The 15,713-nt window shown below is 49.4% G+C and overlaps 7 protein-coding genes across 7 annotated transcripts; 3 read left to right on the top strand and 4 right to left on the bottom strand.

The window, feature by feature from the left end:
• Positions 1 to 842: 842 nt before the first annotated feature.
• FPRO_10335 (uncharacterized protein) lies at positions 843 to 1,418 on the bottom strand (the record flags this gene model as incomplete). Its single annotated transcript, XM_031231289.1, has 1 exon — positions 843 to 1,418. One exon carries the CDS (start codon positions 1,416 to 1,418, stop codon positions 843 to 845), a length of 576 nt encoding a protein of 191 aa, XP_031081340.1.
• A 582-nt stretch (positions 1,419 to 2,000) lies between these two features.
• FPRO_10334 (uncharacterized protein) lies at positions 2,001 to 3,035 on the bottom strand (the record flags this gene model as incomplete). The annotated part of the gene is made up of 1 exon (XM_031231288.1): positions 2,001 to 3,035. The coding sequence occupies one exon, from the start codon at positions 3,033 to 3,035 to the stop codon at positions 2,001 to 2,003; it is 1,035 nt and encodes a 344-aa protein (XP_031081339.1).
• A 30-nt stretch (positions 3,036 to 3,065) lies between these two features.
• FPRO_10333 (uncharacterized protein) lies at positions 3,066 to 4,097 on the bottom strand (the record flags this gene model as incomplete). Its single annotated transcript, XM_031231287.1, has 1 exon — positions 3,066 to 4,097. One exon carries the CDS (start codon positions 4,095 to 4,097, stop codon positions 3,066 to 3,068), a length of 1,032 nt encoding a protein of 343 aa, XP_031081338.1.
• A 4,437-nt stretch (positions 4,098 to 8,534) lies between these two features.
• On the top strand, positions 8,535 to 9,704 carry FPRO_10332 (uncharacterized protein; the record flags this gene model as incomplete). The annotated part of the gene is made up of 1 exon (XM_031231286.1): positions 8,535 to 9,704. The coding sequence occupies one exon, from the start codon at positions 8,535 to 8,537 to the stop codon at positions 9,702 to 9,704; it is 1,170 nt and encodes a 389-aa protein (XP_031081337.1).
• Positions 9,705 to 10,520: 816 nt separating this feature from the next.
• Positions 10,521 to 10,842, top strand: FPRO_10331 (uncharacterized protein; the record flags this gene model as incomplete). Its single annotated transcript, XM_031231285.1, has 2 exons — positions 10,521 to 10,561; positions 10,611 to 10,842. The coding sequence occupies 2 exons, from the start codon at positions 10,521 to 10,523 to the stop codon at positions 10,840 to 10,842; spliced, it is 273 nt and encodes a 90-aa protein (XP_031081336.1).
• A 1,277-nt stretch (positions 10,843 to 12,119) lies between these two features.
• FPRO_10330 (uncharacterized protein) lies at positions 12,120 to 13,156 on the bottom strand (the record flags this gene model as incomplete). Its single annotated transcript, XM_031231283.1, has 2 exons — positions 12,120 to 12,352; positions 13,009 to 13,156. 2 exons carry the CDS (start codon positions 13,154 to 13,156, stop codon positions 12,120 to 12,122), a joined length of 381 nt encoding a protein of 126 aa, XP_031081335.1.
• Positions 13,157 to 13,651: 495 nt separating this feature from the next.
• On the top strand, positions 13,652 to 14,054 carry FPRO_10329 (uncharacterized protein; the record flags this gene model as incomplete). Its single annotated transcript, XM_031231282.1, has 2 exons — positions 13,652 to 13,722; positions 13,769 to 14,054. The coding sequence occupies 2 exons, from the start codon at positions 13,652 to 13,654 to the stop codon at positions 14,052 to 14,054; spliced, it is 357 nt and encodes a 118-aa protein (XP_031081334.1).
• Between the last annotated feature and the right edge of the window lie 1,659 nt (positions 14,055 to 15,713).

Here is a 15,713-nt window from a genome sequence, read left to right as displayed (position 1 = left end):
GTAGTATTATAAAGTAGTATTATAAAGTAGTATTATAAAGTAATATTATAAAGTAGTATTATAAAGTAGTATTATAAAGTAATATTATAAAGTAGTATTATAAAGTAGTATTATAAAGTAGTATTATAAAGTAGTATTATAAAGTAGTTTTATAAAGTAGTTTTATAAAGTAAAGCTTATAAAGTAAAGCTTATAAAGTAAAGAGAGAAGAGTTTAAGAATATAACTAATTGTAGTATTTCGAGCTTTAAATATTGCCTACCGTATAGATTATTACTAAAAACACTGTAATAGAGGCTGTACCTTGAGGCCTTCTGGCTTAACTGAATGTCGCCAACTTCCTGGAGTATTGTGGCGTTTTAATGCCATTTGCAACTGACAAAGCCAAGATCGCGTTAATGAGAGAGGCCACCCGACTGAGACTCACCAAGACTTCTTAAAGTCCACCTGCCCGGCGTCCAGTCCACTGGCTCTCGGGCTTCATTTACCACAAGCATTAGTTTTAAGTCGTTATCAAGGGCATTCCGTTGCCTTTCTAAAAAGTATCGTCCTGCAGCTTTCCCTCACTCTAACCGATCAAATTGCTTATTTCAAGACATCGCTTTAGCAAAAGGTATCACAAATCTGCACTTGTCTAAGATTCGGATTCATGCCGCTTCAACACGACTCATTGCTATCATGTCTATGTCATTCTGATCCTAATGCACAATCAGCTCGACACAAATTGCAAGTATATGGTAAATCACCGAATCACTCGAATACCCAATCACCCAATACAAGATTCAATTTTCACATTCAGTATAAGAGCAGACCGAACTTATATTCTACATAGACATATACCTTTCAATCTTCAAACTCGTCTTCGTCTTCCCAAACTGATTCATTGCGGGCTGTCAACGACCCAGCGAAAGGCGGCGTGACTCTGATTGTGTATCGTGCTTGAATCCTGGGAAGTTGCGCCCCCTCAGTCATTCTCGCCATGACACTTGCCAATGACTCAGTCTGTTGAAAGGAAACATCAGGCTGAGCTGATTCCTGAACAGGTGTTGGCGCAAGCTCAGCTGTTTGAGCCGGAGCCGGAGCCGACTGCATGGGTCTCTTGTTCTCCTCCTGGAGGGTATCACTAAGATCTGCCTGGCCAGACCTTTCAGCCTGAAGTGCATCGCCAAGCTCAGATTTCTCAGCCGCAACGGCTGGGGACTCGAAACGCCCGTTCTCGACGTCGCTAGGGTTATCGTTGGCGCCACAACGGTCAGGCATGCCGTTCCGAATGATTGACGCGATGTCGGCAAGCTTCTTGGCGTCGTCTCTCGCCTTGATCTCGAGGGCCGCATAGCGGGCTTTTGTCTCGCGTAGTTCTGCCTTGAGCTCCTCGATGCGGTCGAGGAGGGCGCGCTCTACGACTTCGTGGGAAGTCATAATCATGGACTTCTTATAATGTCAGCGGCGATTCCATAACATTTGAGTGACCTTACAGTTTCGTTCGGTCTGGAGAAAAGGTTGAGTGATATCAGTCGTGAAAGGTTGAAGGTGGGGAGTGAGTAAAAGATAATTACGGAGTGGAAGAGTGTAAAAGGGTGGGGTTAGCATGGCTCGCTTATCTACCAGTCACCAAAAGCCGTGCCTGGATGTTGAAGCTTATAATCCCAAGGTTGCCACTGTAATTATGTCTTTGGCAATTCTCGGCCAGTGTTAATGTCGACGTCAGTCATAAGGCTTTGGATATAGGTTACCTCCTTCGTGTGAGGCGCCCGATGTGAGCGTGTAAGGCGCGCGATGTAAGCCATCAGCTGTGGGGTCTATCAACTCAAAATAAGACTTTAGAAGTCGCTTCATCAAAGAATCCGGCATCAAGGAGGGTGACACTCAAACCTGAAGTATTCTGCTTGGGTGGCGTCCGCAAATATATCAAGCATCGCTGAATCAATCAGTTCATCAATCAGTCGGTCAGTCAGTCAATCAATCCATCAATCAATAGGTCTTGCCATAAATTAATCTAATCTAAAATTGCTTATAAGCTGAGTCGCCAAAGCCTCCCTCCCTGGCAAACCGACTGCGTCCTGCTAATGTCCCGTCTCCACTGGCAGGAAGCCTGACCACTGGGGGTCGTAGACCTAACGTAGGAAAGGATATTCCCTCAGGCCGCCTCGACAAGACACTTGCCAGTGACTCGGTATCTTGAGAGCACTCACGCTGCTCAGATATCTCAGGATCAACCGTTTCCTCAACATTTGTAGGCTCAGCTGTTTGAGCGGAAGCCTGGGTTGACTGTCTGAGTCTCTCATTCTCCTCCTGGAGGGTTTTGATAAGACCTGCCTGCTCAGACCTCACAGCCTGGAGGCCATCGTCAAGCCCAGACTTGAAAGAAGCAAACTCAGCCTTCAAAGCCTCAATGACCTCGGCATGCTCAGACTTTAAAGCCGCAATAGTCTTAGAACTCTCAGACCTAGAGGCTTGGAGTTGCTTCTCGTAAGTCGCCTTCAACTCATGAATGGCCTCGACATGCCTCTCCCTGAAGACCTTATTTGTCTCGGCCTGATGAGTCTTGACCTCTTCAATCAGACGATCTCTCTCGGTCTCGCTGGCACGGAGTTTTTTGCCAAGTCTGTCTACCTCACGACGGACTTGTGCAATCTCATCCGTAGCCAGGGCTTGGCTCAGCGGAGGCCGAATGTCCGTTGCATGTCTGGGCGAAGGGAGATCTGGGTTCATCTGTGATGATTCCTCAGCCTCAACGTGGCCGGCAAACTCATTATCCCCAGGCATGTAGCCATCGTCATCTGGGTAGTAGCCGGTATCCTCAGGTGTCTCACCTGCCGGCAACTCATCAACGCTGTCGCCTCTGTTGGAAAAACGACCTTCATCGGCGACATCTGGGTCTCGACTAGGGGGGAATGCGGGAGAAGAAATTTCCCGCTGCGTGAGAGGACGGAAGTCTCGATCAGATCCAGGTAGATCGGTCTGTCGGAGGTGGAATCGATCGCGCCCTTGACTGATTGGCATGGATCGGCGGGCTTCTTCAGTCTCTTCTTGCATGCTGCTTGCTGGAGTACCCTCTTCTGATAACTAGTCAGATGGGAGGCTCACAGAGCCAAACCTCTCGGGTCTTTCAGATATCCTAAAGACCTGCTTGCATGCGCGAGCGTCCAATGACTGAAGCAGCTGCCTGGAAGGGATTTCGCCGCGATGGCCAACAAGCTTGAAGGCAGCATGGATGTCATCCACGGAGTACGGCATTTGACTATCAGTGGAAATCATATCATCAAGCGCTTTCTTGATGGCTTTCAAGTCTTTCCCCTGGAAAGGGACAATCCCTTGCTGAAGCTGAGCCAGTTCAGCGTCCGAAGGCGACTCCGCAACCACATTCTTCCCAATGCAAAAGAGTGCTTCCGAGAACACGCTTTCCTTGCCCACATCACCACGTCTGTGGACAGTCTCCCTTGCCGCGATGTGAAGCCTTTTCAGCGTATCAGTCAAAGGCTGACCACTGTTTGCGGCCTCAGTAAGCTTGGCGTTCAGCCCCTGGATGACTGGGCAGTGATGGGGCCACCGGAGAGACAAGCTGATGTTCGTATTGGCACCCACACGGCACAAAGCAGCGAATATCAAGGCATCAACGAAGGGACGGTAGTTTCCACCCCATAGGGGGTGAACAACCAGTTGTGCCATTGTCACGCAGGCAGCCTGGGTAAAAAGGTCGGTCGAGATGTCGAAATCGCTCTTCTGGCGTGAAGGCATAAACTGCAGGCTGTTCACTGGGGAGAGCATGATCGGGGGCGCCTGCTTCATAAAACGAAGACAGAATCGCCAAAGCTCGCGAAGAGGGTCGTCATTGTTCCCTCTCGTGCCAACTTTGTCCGATGACCTCTTTCTCGATGACATCTCCCAGGAGACCGTAATACGATCCTCTGCAGCCTGGTCCCAGCCTTCATCGCCGACAGGATCTTCGTCACCAATGATCTCAGCGACCATCTCGAGTGTAACCTCGGCATTGTCTGCATATATCCCCTCAATGGACTCCAACAGGCGGCCATCAATCTCTCGCTTCGGTCGGCCTGCCTTCTTGGGAGCTGGCGGATTGTTGTTTTGGGCGCTCATCTTGTTCAAAATACGAAATGGCGCTGTGGGAATAGCTTACAGAGTCAGTACGATGTGTCAAGATTGTGTAGAAAGGCTTGCGTTGCTTACTTGTATGTGTATGTTGTTTTGACGGAGTTAAAAATTAACTTGACGAACTGAGACCAGACATGAGCTATGTGGCCCGAGCGTTTTCTGTCGACCCTCGGTGAGGTTGTAATTGTTACAGTGGATTTAGTGGTTAAGGCGCCTAAAAGTACAGCGGGGTCTAACTGCCTGTCACTTACGCAGCCTCTCACAAACTGGTCACGGAACGTCCGTAGTTGAGGCTGGGCTGGTTTGCTGTTAGGCCAACATCACATATTGGCTAGATCAAGGAGCATAAATAGCACGTCAGACCGTTCGCCTCAATGTTGGTCACATAACAGATTTATAGTCATCTCTAAAGGACGGTCTAAAAACAGCGATGTCTCCATTTCACTGACCCTGCGCCGAGACCACAAATTCTCTAGTCAAATGTCCGCCCAGGCAAGCTCTGTCAGACGATCAGGTGTCAAACTCACACGTAACGAGATTTTCAAGCTCGCTCTGTTGACTTCAACACTGTTCCGTGCACACGCCATCGGACGACTCACAGTGACATATGTGCGCTGTGATATCTTTAACAACCACAAAAGCCTCCAGAAGGTCCAGTTCAACCATTATGAGAAAGTCAGGGGGGGCATAAGCGCTGTGTACTGACGCCTCCAGGGGCTCCTGGAGGAGGGCTAGTCCTCGCTACGCTGCTGTCAGCAATCGGACCACGGGCTGAAGTTCCCGCATGAGTATGTTAACACTCTATCATCAGGCATAATCCCAGGCAAGTCTTGTGCCCGTGTGTACGTTGAGGTTCAGATGATAGTGTTTCAGGCACCTCCACCAGCATCGCATCGAGTTGTCCTGTCTGGGTGCACCGCCCTCCAAGTATACATGACTCAAAAGACTTGAATCTTGCTGGCCCTCCTGTCATTTACCGTTTGTCTTGCCGTTGTTGCGGCTCCCTTGTCGGAATCGATGGTTGAGGAGTATAAAGGCCAGTACTGCCCTTGGTGACGCCAAAAAAAACGGGTGGAGTTGTGCTTGGGAGTCCATCAAAAGACAGCGGCACTGCGCTTGTTGGCCGTGGTGGCATTTCATTCAGTATAATAAGTGTCGCTGTGCGAAATGGTAACCTCAATTTCTCTGGATATATCTAGAAGACGATAATACTACTTCAATGAAAATCAAACGACCGTCCTGGTCACTTAAGCGTGTTTTGTTTCTCGTGCTTGGTTGCAAATCTTGTTGAAATATGAGCATTTTCACGCCAAATCGCCAATGCAAGAGCAAATGACTAACAAATTTACACCAAAGTAACCAAAGAATATCATTTAGTCCAATGAGAGCATCCAAACAACAATAATCGCTTCTGTTCAATATAAAGATGCCTTTTTCTTGATAATGTAAAGTGAGAGGTGTGAGCTTTTCTTACCCTGTACCGTTATGATTGTGGAGATGTCTCCACTTCCCCACATCCTTGTTTTGTTTCGCCCCACATGGTTTTCACGCGTCGCCATCGCTAATCGCAACTCGCTTTGTTGTTCAAGATGTGTCGCCTCTCAATTCTACGTATTTCCCTTCTCCTCAACAGGAGCCACCAGTTCTTTCGAAAAAGCGCTTTACATGAAAGAGCTTCCTTAGCCGCTTTTTTGGGACCTTGCTGTTGTCTTTGCCTCATCTACGAGTGCGCCATTGTATGCCCTGATATCGCTATCAACACCCCATTCAGGATGAGCCATTTTGACACTGCGGACGATGTTGTCGAGGGCAAAATCCAGGTGTTCCTGTGTCTGTAAGACGCGGCGAGCAGTCTTTTTTCGACAACACTGCCCCTAAAGCGAAGAAATCGAAGCCTCCTCCATGCCAGAACAAACACAACACCACACGACCAACCGAGCCAGTCGTCGCAATCAAACTTTTCCAAAAGCAAATGAAAAGGACAGACAAACGGAATCAGTTGAGCTGTAGGCTTCCTTGACGCATGTTTTGTCCCCCAAGCCCTCCATCTTACGCGTTTGTGTTTGAGCAGGCACGCACTGACTTTTCACACGTCCGACGAACATCGTCTCATCACTTCACGGCTCTGTGCGCTCGACATCGAACGCAACTGACGCACCACTGGCCAAGCGGCAGGATGAAAAGTTGGTGACGTCCTGGAGTTGCACATACTCCAGAGTAACACCGACCTCTTACGCCGAGAGAAAGTCTCGGTCAAAATTACTGAGCTCATCACCTGCACCACAGCAACATCGTGCGCGTCACTTTCGACAGTGACTGCGCTGTCCTAAAGCTCTGTAACCGTTAGTTTGGCAGTAGACTCTGAGACTGTGGTTACGAAAATATCCCATACTGCGATCAAGCCAAGGCCGCATTTCACATGATGAACATAAGAATGCCTCATCCAAGATCGAACAGAAGGGAAGAACTCATTAGGCGACATCTGATGTTCGCTAACACTCATGGAAATGTCTTCGATAAGTGTGAGGCGGACTTGCCGGAGAGCCCTATGGTCGCATGAAGGGAATTGTCACGCATGCCTTCAGTGTTTTCAGGAAAGCCAAGGAAGGAGCCACTATCAACGTACCTGGAGAAGAAGTGTCTGATGCCACTCGTCTTCCGACACCTTGACAGTTAAGTTTGCCTATTCTTATCCCTCGCCTCCCCATTTCAGCCTCATTGGAGCAGTCGGCGCAGCTTGATGATGCTGACTCACTTTCAAATATGCTTTCCGCGCAAGCTTCCAGCCCACCGATCAATGCATCGCTCGAAGGAAACCAAGCTCCTGTTCCTTGGTCCCCGACCGGCATACTTATGATCCCCTTCACTGGGGTCCGCGATGCCCATCAACTCAACTTCATCCGTTAACCGGGATGCGAAAGCTCATCTGACTCCCCCCTATGAGACTGCATTGCGACCCAGTTTCCCTTTCTTTTCTCATCACCTTACCTCCTCAAAGTCATCCGTCAACTCCATATTACTCATTGCAGGCGAGGAACCGGCGACCAGTCCACTATGCGATCGATTCATCAAACTTCGCCATGACCTCTTCCAAGACGTTGAATTCGTTCTGTGTATGAGCACGCCCGATACTCTGACTGATTCTCGCCAACCAAATCGAGGAGTTGTCTCGATGCAGTTACGAAGTGACGAGAATCATGCCGCTGGCCAACTTTCGCGTCATCTCAACAGCCACAGATTGCACCGTGCAAGAACTCATTTGGACCATAGCATCGAGACTGCAGGACAATTGACCCCCGCTCCATACAGCTCAGCCACCTTGCCATTCGCATATACCCCTCGCCAAGCGCTTGTTCAGGCACGCCGACGTCAAACAACAGCGGTCCTCCCATCGCTCACGGCTTTCCCTAATCATCGCCCTTCTCATCCCGTCACTACGCCGCGCTGCCGAGATATGTGAGAGACTCAATAACAGTTTGATGATGAGAGTTCGTGCATGCCATTGAGCTATAGATGGACGATGAAGGAAGAGGATACATGGTTGACTGTCACCAAGACAGCTACGAATTGACCAACACCGGGACGGAGGACAACGGATGAACGGGTCACTTGTCGACCATGTGCAACTGGCTTTGTAATTAATATCAGGAGTAATCCTAATACTTTCTCCAAGCGCGTTCTCCAGACGGCATCTCAGACATTCGCAATCCATAAGCGCTGCTTGATTGACTGTAAGTCTTACATCCCCAGGCAAACTCTACGCATAAGTATCCTCATACACCTCCCCTAAACATGCGTTGATCTCTGATGAGCGCTCGTTATACAGGATGGAGCCCGTTCCACAAGTCTGGGCTACGTCAATGATTACCAGATGAGAATACGTCTCGGGGAGGGTTGCTATCCAGTTCATTGTTTAGAGGGGAGTTGGACGGGTCAACAATCCCTTTTACCTTACGTAGTTCGGACTGCAGACTTTCAAAGAGCTGACGTCGATGCTCTTCCTCAAAGCTTGTCACTCAGCAGAAATCCTGTTCAGGGCGAGCTCTGAGACTTGAGCAATGCCAACACCACGAAGCAACCCTTGAATGGGCCTGTGAGAATTCAGGGTTCACAAGGGTAACCCACTGAAGGTACTGTAACACGCTACGAACGAACCTTGGTCCAGTGGCAACCTAATGGTTACACAGGTCTTTCGAATCGGACGGGGGACATGCTGCCCTGATTCACCGCCTATACTGTCTGATTTCACGCCAACAGATGTGCGTTCCAGCTTTGGTGTTGCACAAGACCCAACCCTTGCCTTACTTCAGCCCTTAGCCCACCCAAGTTAAATTTCCTCCTCACAACATCAAACTCCACGGGAACGGTAAGCAAACCTCACTCTCCATGGCTCAAGATATCTAACGCTTTGCAGCATCCAAGATGGACGCCACTGATATCCGAACCCACCACGATGTGACAGGCCGTGCCCAGAGAGCCGCAATCGCCGCCTTCCTGAATCGTGGCCAGAGAACCGCCATCGCCATCCTCAATGGACGGCCTCCTAGCTCCGCCACAAGCCCTGGGCTAGCGTCTCTCATCGTTGTCCTGAGAGTCATCTATGCCTATCTCCTTACTCAACCTGGAGCTCTCCCGTTCCTCGACTGGGTGAAGTCGGAGGAGAAACAGAATACAATCTTGCGCGCCGCATGGCACCCATTTGGCGACGAGCCAGAGGAGATCAAGCTAGCAACCAGATCCATGAACAAGTGGGTCGAGGATCTTCGTTCCAAGGGCTTCTCACCCAATGAGTCCTTCTACACGCTCTGCGAATCGTCGCTCATGAAGAACACTTTCTGGTCTCACCCTGGCATCCGTGTCGTCCGTCCTCCCGCCCAGGTGGAAAGCAGCAACGCTGCCGGCAGCTATCTCCATGCCGACTTGCTCGAGTTCCGTCCTGCTCAAAAGCCAGGTCAGACTCTCCAGGCTTTCGCCGATGACCTTTTCGAGACGACCACCGCGAGACCTCCCATCATCCGCCTTCTTTATCACTCCGATGAGAAGCAGCCCATCGATTTCAAGGACCTCCGAAGCTTCCGTCCCCCAGTCTCAAGTGATGCTGCCCATGGCATGCAGAAGACATATATGGTCCTTGCGATTGTTCGCCTCAATGACAAAAGCCACAAAAACGACTACGTCCGTACTTATTCGATCGACGGGCCCAACCTCATCGCCGAATATGAGCCCCCATCGTTCATGGCTCATCGATGGTCTGTCCGGGATGCTCCTGTCAAGTACATGCTCATATATGGGCTTCACGAGTCATGGTCACATAACCTACCGGATCTCGCCAGTCTTCCTGAAATCGCCACTTATCCTGTCTCCAAAGCCCAGATCTCTTTTCTTCGAGGCGTTCATGATGACCTCAAGGGTATGCTGACACTGAAGGCAGCTGAAGCTGATTCGGCAGCGGCTGCTGGAGACACTCAGCAATCGGAAACAGAGTACAAGGATTCCCGGATTTCTTCTGACGGAACCTACTTCCGAAAGGCAGCTTGGAAGGTCAAGGAGAACTCTCCTGGGTATGGATCCGATCGCCCCTACAGAGAGTAGGATACGGGCTAATGACGCTGATTGCACTGAGACCAGAGGAGAGGATTGGTTGGGTCGGTCAAGGGGTGGAGTTGTTTAGACCACGAATGCTCGTTCAGTTGCTACCAGAAATGATACCTTTTCATGCGACACATCCCGTCCGTGCCAGTCCCTTGTCTAATTCTTGATAGTATTCGTGAGATGTGAAGCTTATTAGAATCCTAAAGCACACACTGAGCTCACTCCCGCCTGGAACTAGATGTCATGATGTTTCTCCCCTTGCTGCAATTTTTGGATCTCACAGCCATCAACCAGGGACATCACAGGACCTATCGCGTCCACATAAGGGACAACTACATCATCAAGGAAATCTCCGCCTTGGCCAGCCCTCCTAGGGGTGACGATACACAATTACAGTTGGTCTGGGTGGGTGGCGAATCACATTCGATACATCTGTCCTGATTCCAGAAAGTTTCATGCCACAACAATCGTTAGACGGAACGCTTGGTTCTGATGACCTGTACAGTAACAAGGCCAGACTTACCAAATTCCCCTACCGTTAACTCACGCTTTGGTGAATCCGGCCCGTGCTGTGATACAGCATTCACTGTCTACTACCGCAGATCAAAGCAGTTTGAGCTGTGTGGGGCAACTCACTTGATCAAAGTCATTCAGTAGAGCACAAACCTTCGATTCTGCATCTTATTCCTCGACTCCCTTGAGCCTGGTTCCATCCCAAGATTCCGTCTTTCCACATCTAGGTAAATCCAAGCAATTCCATCAGTTTTTACTTTCTAATTTCATGGCAGGATCAACAGCAGACCGATTCTCGTCACCATGGATTACCGACATGCCTCAGATTCTGACCGACCGAACAAGTACAAGACCATCCCCCCTGCGTGTTCCTTAACTGACAATGTCCAATAGTTACAGTCACCAGCCTCGTGACCCTGGATTCATCGAAGCGGTCGATCCGCAAGTTCGAAAGGCTACTTCAGCTCGGCTTCTTACTCCCAACCAGCCACCCGCAAGTCGGCAACCTCGCTACGGGGCTTCGACCTTTGAGAAGGAGATCCGAGAGCTGAATGAAAAGCTGGCTTTGGCCATGGAGGAGGTGCAGCTCTTGCGAGAGCAGTTGGACAAGTCCAGGAAGCAGTAGACATTGGTGATAGGGTTGAGGGGTCAAAAAGAGGATTCAGCCTCATGTCCACAAGGGTAGACATTGGTAAAGGCTACTGAAGCGCTGTGTTCTATCATGACTTTCAGGCATAGCACCCGTGCCAGATTCAAAGTCTGCCCTCTTGTACCGAGTGTCACTTTATACCTACGAGTTTCTCCTTTATAAAGCTTCATGTCACCGCCTCCAATTCATACCTTCATTCCCTTGTCCATCGTCACCCGGGACACCCGGGACTGCGAGTCGAGACAACCGAGGAAGCAGCTCCTGCGCAGACACCTGCCGATCGCCAAACAAAGTTTTATGCTTAAACACCTGTCCAATAGCGATCAGCATCCTGTCTCAATTGGGTAATGTGAACAAATCTTAATACAAACACAATTTCCCCTCCTGGACTGCTGGAGAAATGATGACACTGAGTTCCGGGAGAAGGTAACTGAAACGAATTGCTTCAGTGACCTGTGTAACCATTGCTAGCGGGCAAACGCTTGTTCACGGCGGGTTACAGTGGGTTGCCCTCTATAACCGCTGAAGATCCACTGTTTCAACTGGGGCTTGCTGTGTTGTATTGGGACTGTCGATGTGAGGAAAGAAAATACAGGACCTCAGTCCTAAATAATAAAAAGACTTGGTTAAAATAGATTAAGTTTATGATGACTTTTACTAAGTTTATTTTGACACCATACAGTAAGGTTTGCTGTTTTCTTGCCCCCGAGGACTGTTCAAGCCCGGGATCCTCACCTGGACGATGGTGCCCCATCACAACGTGGTATCATCAAGAGTGGTAGACATTGGATCATTTATATGTTCTAAGCTTTTCTATACTTTTAAGATCAATTTAAGGTGTTAAGCTTCTTTTGCAGCACCTCTACACTTAAGAATTGATGACTCTCTTGAGACGGACATGCAAGGATTACCGGGAGATGAAGCTCTCACTGTCGCGTTGACCCATGACCGCAATGTCTTTGTTTATCCGCGATGAATGAACCCGCAATTAATGGTCGTCATTTGGATTTTCCTCATCCTACCGCTCATTCCTCTTCCGATACAGCCGACATTACATTTGGCGGCGACAGTCAGGCGACTCTGAACACACCTCATGCCAATGCCACAGGCCCCAAATACCTCCGGTGGCTCCTGGCGGAGGGCCTTTCCTCGCTGCGCTCGCGCCTTTCGCCGACAGAAGTTCTGTTTTAAAGATGCACTGACTTGTACGTGAATCCTGCTATAACTTCGACGATGGATGGTGAAGCGTGTAATCAAGCACGTCTCGTTCTTGGGTGCCAGAACTCTGAACAACCCCCAGTAGCCGACGCGATGACGGAGCGGATGTCGGAATCTCTGTCTGCAGTGATGACCAGAGGAATGATGTGGAAGTCCAGCTCCTTCTTGAGAATGAGCTCGATCTTGCGGGTCGAGAGCTTTGCCGACTTCTTGATACTGTAGTAGTTGGCGATGGACCTGTGGGATACGATCTGGTAGACAATCTGGTCTGCAGTCTTCTGTAACCTTGACGGTCTTTGTATATCTTGTTGTTGTCGCTAGTGGTCTTCCTCTTCCCTCGTCTCGCGCTGATTGTGCTGTGGAGCCTTTTTCTCGGGTTCTGGAGCGAGTCTATAGTCTGCAGTCTAGTCAATGATAACAAGATGAGAATCCAGAGCTCGTGATGGCACGCGACCTTCGACCTTGTGGGCATGTGATTGGTTCCGTTCACCACGCTCTCGTTTCTCATGAGGCCTCTCTCGTAGCGATTGTGCGGTGGCCGAATCGGATGAGAGGAGACTTTCGTGGCTACTTTTGCAGTTGTCCCGAACACAGGTTCTCAGTGAGTGCGCTGCATTGACTTTTGACCAATCTTGCTTCTGGGACAATCGATAGACTCTTTAGGGTGCAGGCTGAGAGGTTTCCGTGCATCTTCTTTAATCTCATGGAATATGTTCTGACCGAGGCGTTATCTTGAAGTCCAATAAACCCGAGGTTGTTCGATGCGGCTGTCGTTCGGCTCAGAGTGCCCGTCGGCGGTCCTGGCCGGAGGTAAAGGCCGTCCCCACTGCAATCCTTCTTCAAAAGGCAAAAGGGGAGCCTGGTCGCGAAGACGGCGAACTTTAATTTCAGCATGCACATAAGTATCTGTGGGTTTTAACTTACAGAGATTGATCCAAGTAGCTCGGTCAACCTGGTACTCGAAGTGAACGGTGCCGACCTGCACGATGCCAAATTCATTGAGCCTGTCGCACACCCGTTCCTCTGCGAACAAATATTCAATCATGACTTTCTCGACATAGTTGCCTCCCATCATATGAACAAATGTCAATAGATAAGCCCGTCGCTGGTCCGAGTCTGCTGCATTGACTTAAGATGCCTGCATGGTGGATTGTTCGTTGCCCATTTTGGTGAATGTTTGATGGTGGTTTGTAAAGAGAAGGAAACAAAGTGAATTTCAGAGCGAAGTACAAAAAGGAAAAACAAGCCAGGTGACCAGAATCGATTCACCAGGCCAATGTCTCTGATTTATTGCAAGCGACAAGACTTTTATTGTTTGATTCAGACTCAGTGAGCAAAGAGCCACGGCACTTAGCGTCAGCATATTATAGAGGGTAGCCCACTGAAAGGTACTGTAAGGCCCTGTCAACAGGCAGCTGGGGCCATCCGTGACCGTATCAGTAAATGGATGAGTTTGCCCTACCCGGCCATTCCCCCCACTTCTCAAATTTCCCAACTCCCACACACAACAAATCACGACGAGTAAGTTGCCCTACCGCCTCATCACTCATTTTCTCATATTCCTAGGATGGAACCGACTCAGACTCCCGCTGGTAAACGTCCTGCTTCGGATGACGGAGACGCCGTTATCAAGCGCCGGTAAGTAAGCTCCTACAGATAACATGAATGTTACTGACAAGCCCAGTGCGCAGACAACCTCCCAGAATCCCAGCGTTCCAGCACCATCGATGGCTTATGAGTGTAGTGTTCCCCCTGGGATGGCGGAAGCTCTTGGACTACTCCCCTCTGCGACATCGAGTGAAAAGCTGCTCCTCCGACGACTGGAGTCTCCAGCAGAGGAGTGCGCCCGGTTGAAGCGAGAGAAGCAGGCCTTGGAAACCAAGAACAAGTTGCTGGAAGCCGAAGTTCGATACAAAGACGAGGTCATCAAATGTCTCAAGGGAACGCTCGAACGCCACAACCTGTTGTAAATACGGATCCTCGTGTTGCCGCAACGGAATCAAATGAAGTTGGATGGTAGCTGAGCCGTCGATGCGACAGCGAACTGTCGCGACGGGTTATGGTGGTGATAGTGTGGTCAGACAGTCAAGAATGCCAACAAACTCAATTTTGTCGTGTCTCGTGTATGTGACCGTTTTTCAACACGAATTCGTTGATCTGTCCAATGTATTATGTGATTACTGACCTTGTTCATCCTCACAATCAATCAAGACTCATCGCGACTTCAATCTCGAGTATCTGGAATGCGAGCCATTCTCAAGAAGCACTGTGACGACCTCAGTGAGTGGGCGGATTTGGCCCGCCCGAGGTGGCATTTCCAGCGAGTGTGACCAAATCATTTAGTGGCTGTAGGTAGACTATCAGGCGGGCTGTTTTTGGTGGATTCTCTGTGGGCATGGAGAGGTTGGCAGCGGGGGCACCTAAAGTCTCTCGGATGGCAAATGGTGCCTGTTCTCTTCTTAGACATCATGTACTCTCGGTAGTAAACATTCCAGTATGAAGAGTCATATGATCCAGGTATGTACATGCTTATACAGTCAACGAAGTGGAACAGGGAGCAAGCCCGTCTTACGAATTTCCAAATGTCGAAGGAACAAGTTGAACACTCAGTCCATGCCCGCAACTCTCAGCCTCTGTCGTACATGAACTCTTTTGTACTTGAAGCCAAACCTAAGTACCCTCGTTAGTCGGTTCGTCGAAGGGTGCCTGCCCATGACTGACAGGTGAGAAGGATGTGGGGCGAAACAAACGTGGCTCCGATCTGGCATCGATCTGGGGAAGTGGGGAATTTGTGGAGTCCCACGTTTCGAAGCTATAGGGTACGAAAAGCTCACACCTCTGACCATACATTATTGACAAAGAGGTATTTCTTTATTTATCGGAAATATAACTTGTGATATAGATACCGTGGCTAAACTCGCTGCTTCTTTGTGAAGCTTTTGATACTCAGTTTGTACTTCTGACTCTCTTATTGACGATTTGACCTGAAAGCCTCCATAATGAGCCGACATTATTAAACAAACACTATGACGTGGGGAGCAGTTTGACCAGTACAGTTGTTTGATTTTCATTGAAGCAGCATATCGTACAACACAGAGAACCTGGCAAAAAGCCATTTCTTCATCTTACTGCGATATATACCAAACTTATTTAGATGCTGTCAAGACCGATCGGCGTCATGATGCCGTCTTTTGGTACGGGCTCCCAGATACACCCGACGCGTTATTTCGCGTCACCTAGCGATCAACAACGGTCCTGTCCTTCACCATCAGTCCTCCAGAACAAAGGATAATGGCCAACCGAGACAAACGCCGCAATCACGATGTCTCAAAAAGCGAGCGATAAAACAAGAAATACATTCGGACAATCTTCAGGCTCCAACCGTTTTGTGGCCTAACCCGATCATGTTCCTACCGTGTTCTGCTCAGACTTATCCTTGCCCTCGCTGAACATCATCTCATCGCCTCACGCCGCCCTCATTCTCGAACGCAAAAAGACCTGCAAACCGTTGGGTTGGCCGCACACTTCACAACAGGAGCCTCATCCAAGGTGACTGACCAGATGCGAAGAGCTCAACCCGCGACCGACACAGCTGACTGACGTTTGCCACTACCCATGGGGAATGTCTA

This window comes from Fusarium proliferatum (genome assembly GCF_900067095.1).
Source record: "Fusarium proliferatum ET1 genome assembly, contig: FPRO_scaffold005, whole genome shotgun sequence".
NCBI classification, from domain to species: domain Eukaryota; kingdom Fungi; phylum Ascomycota; class Sordariomycetes; order Hypocreales; family Nectriaceae; genus Fusarium; species Fusarium proliferatum.
The sequence above is the reverse complement of the archived record's forward strand: the minus strand, read 5'-3'. Positions and strand labels throughout refer to the sequence as shown.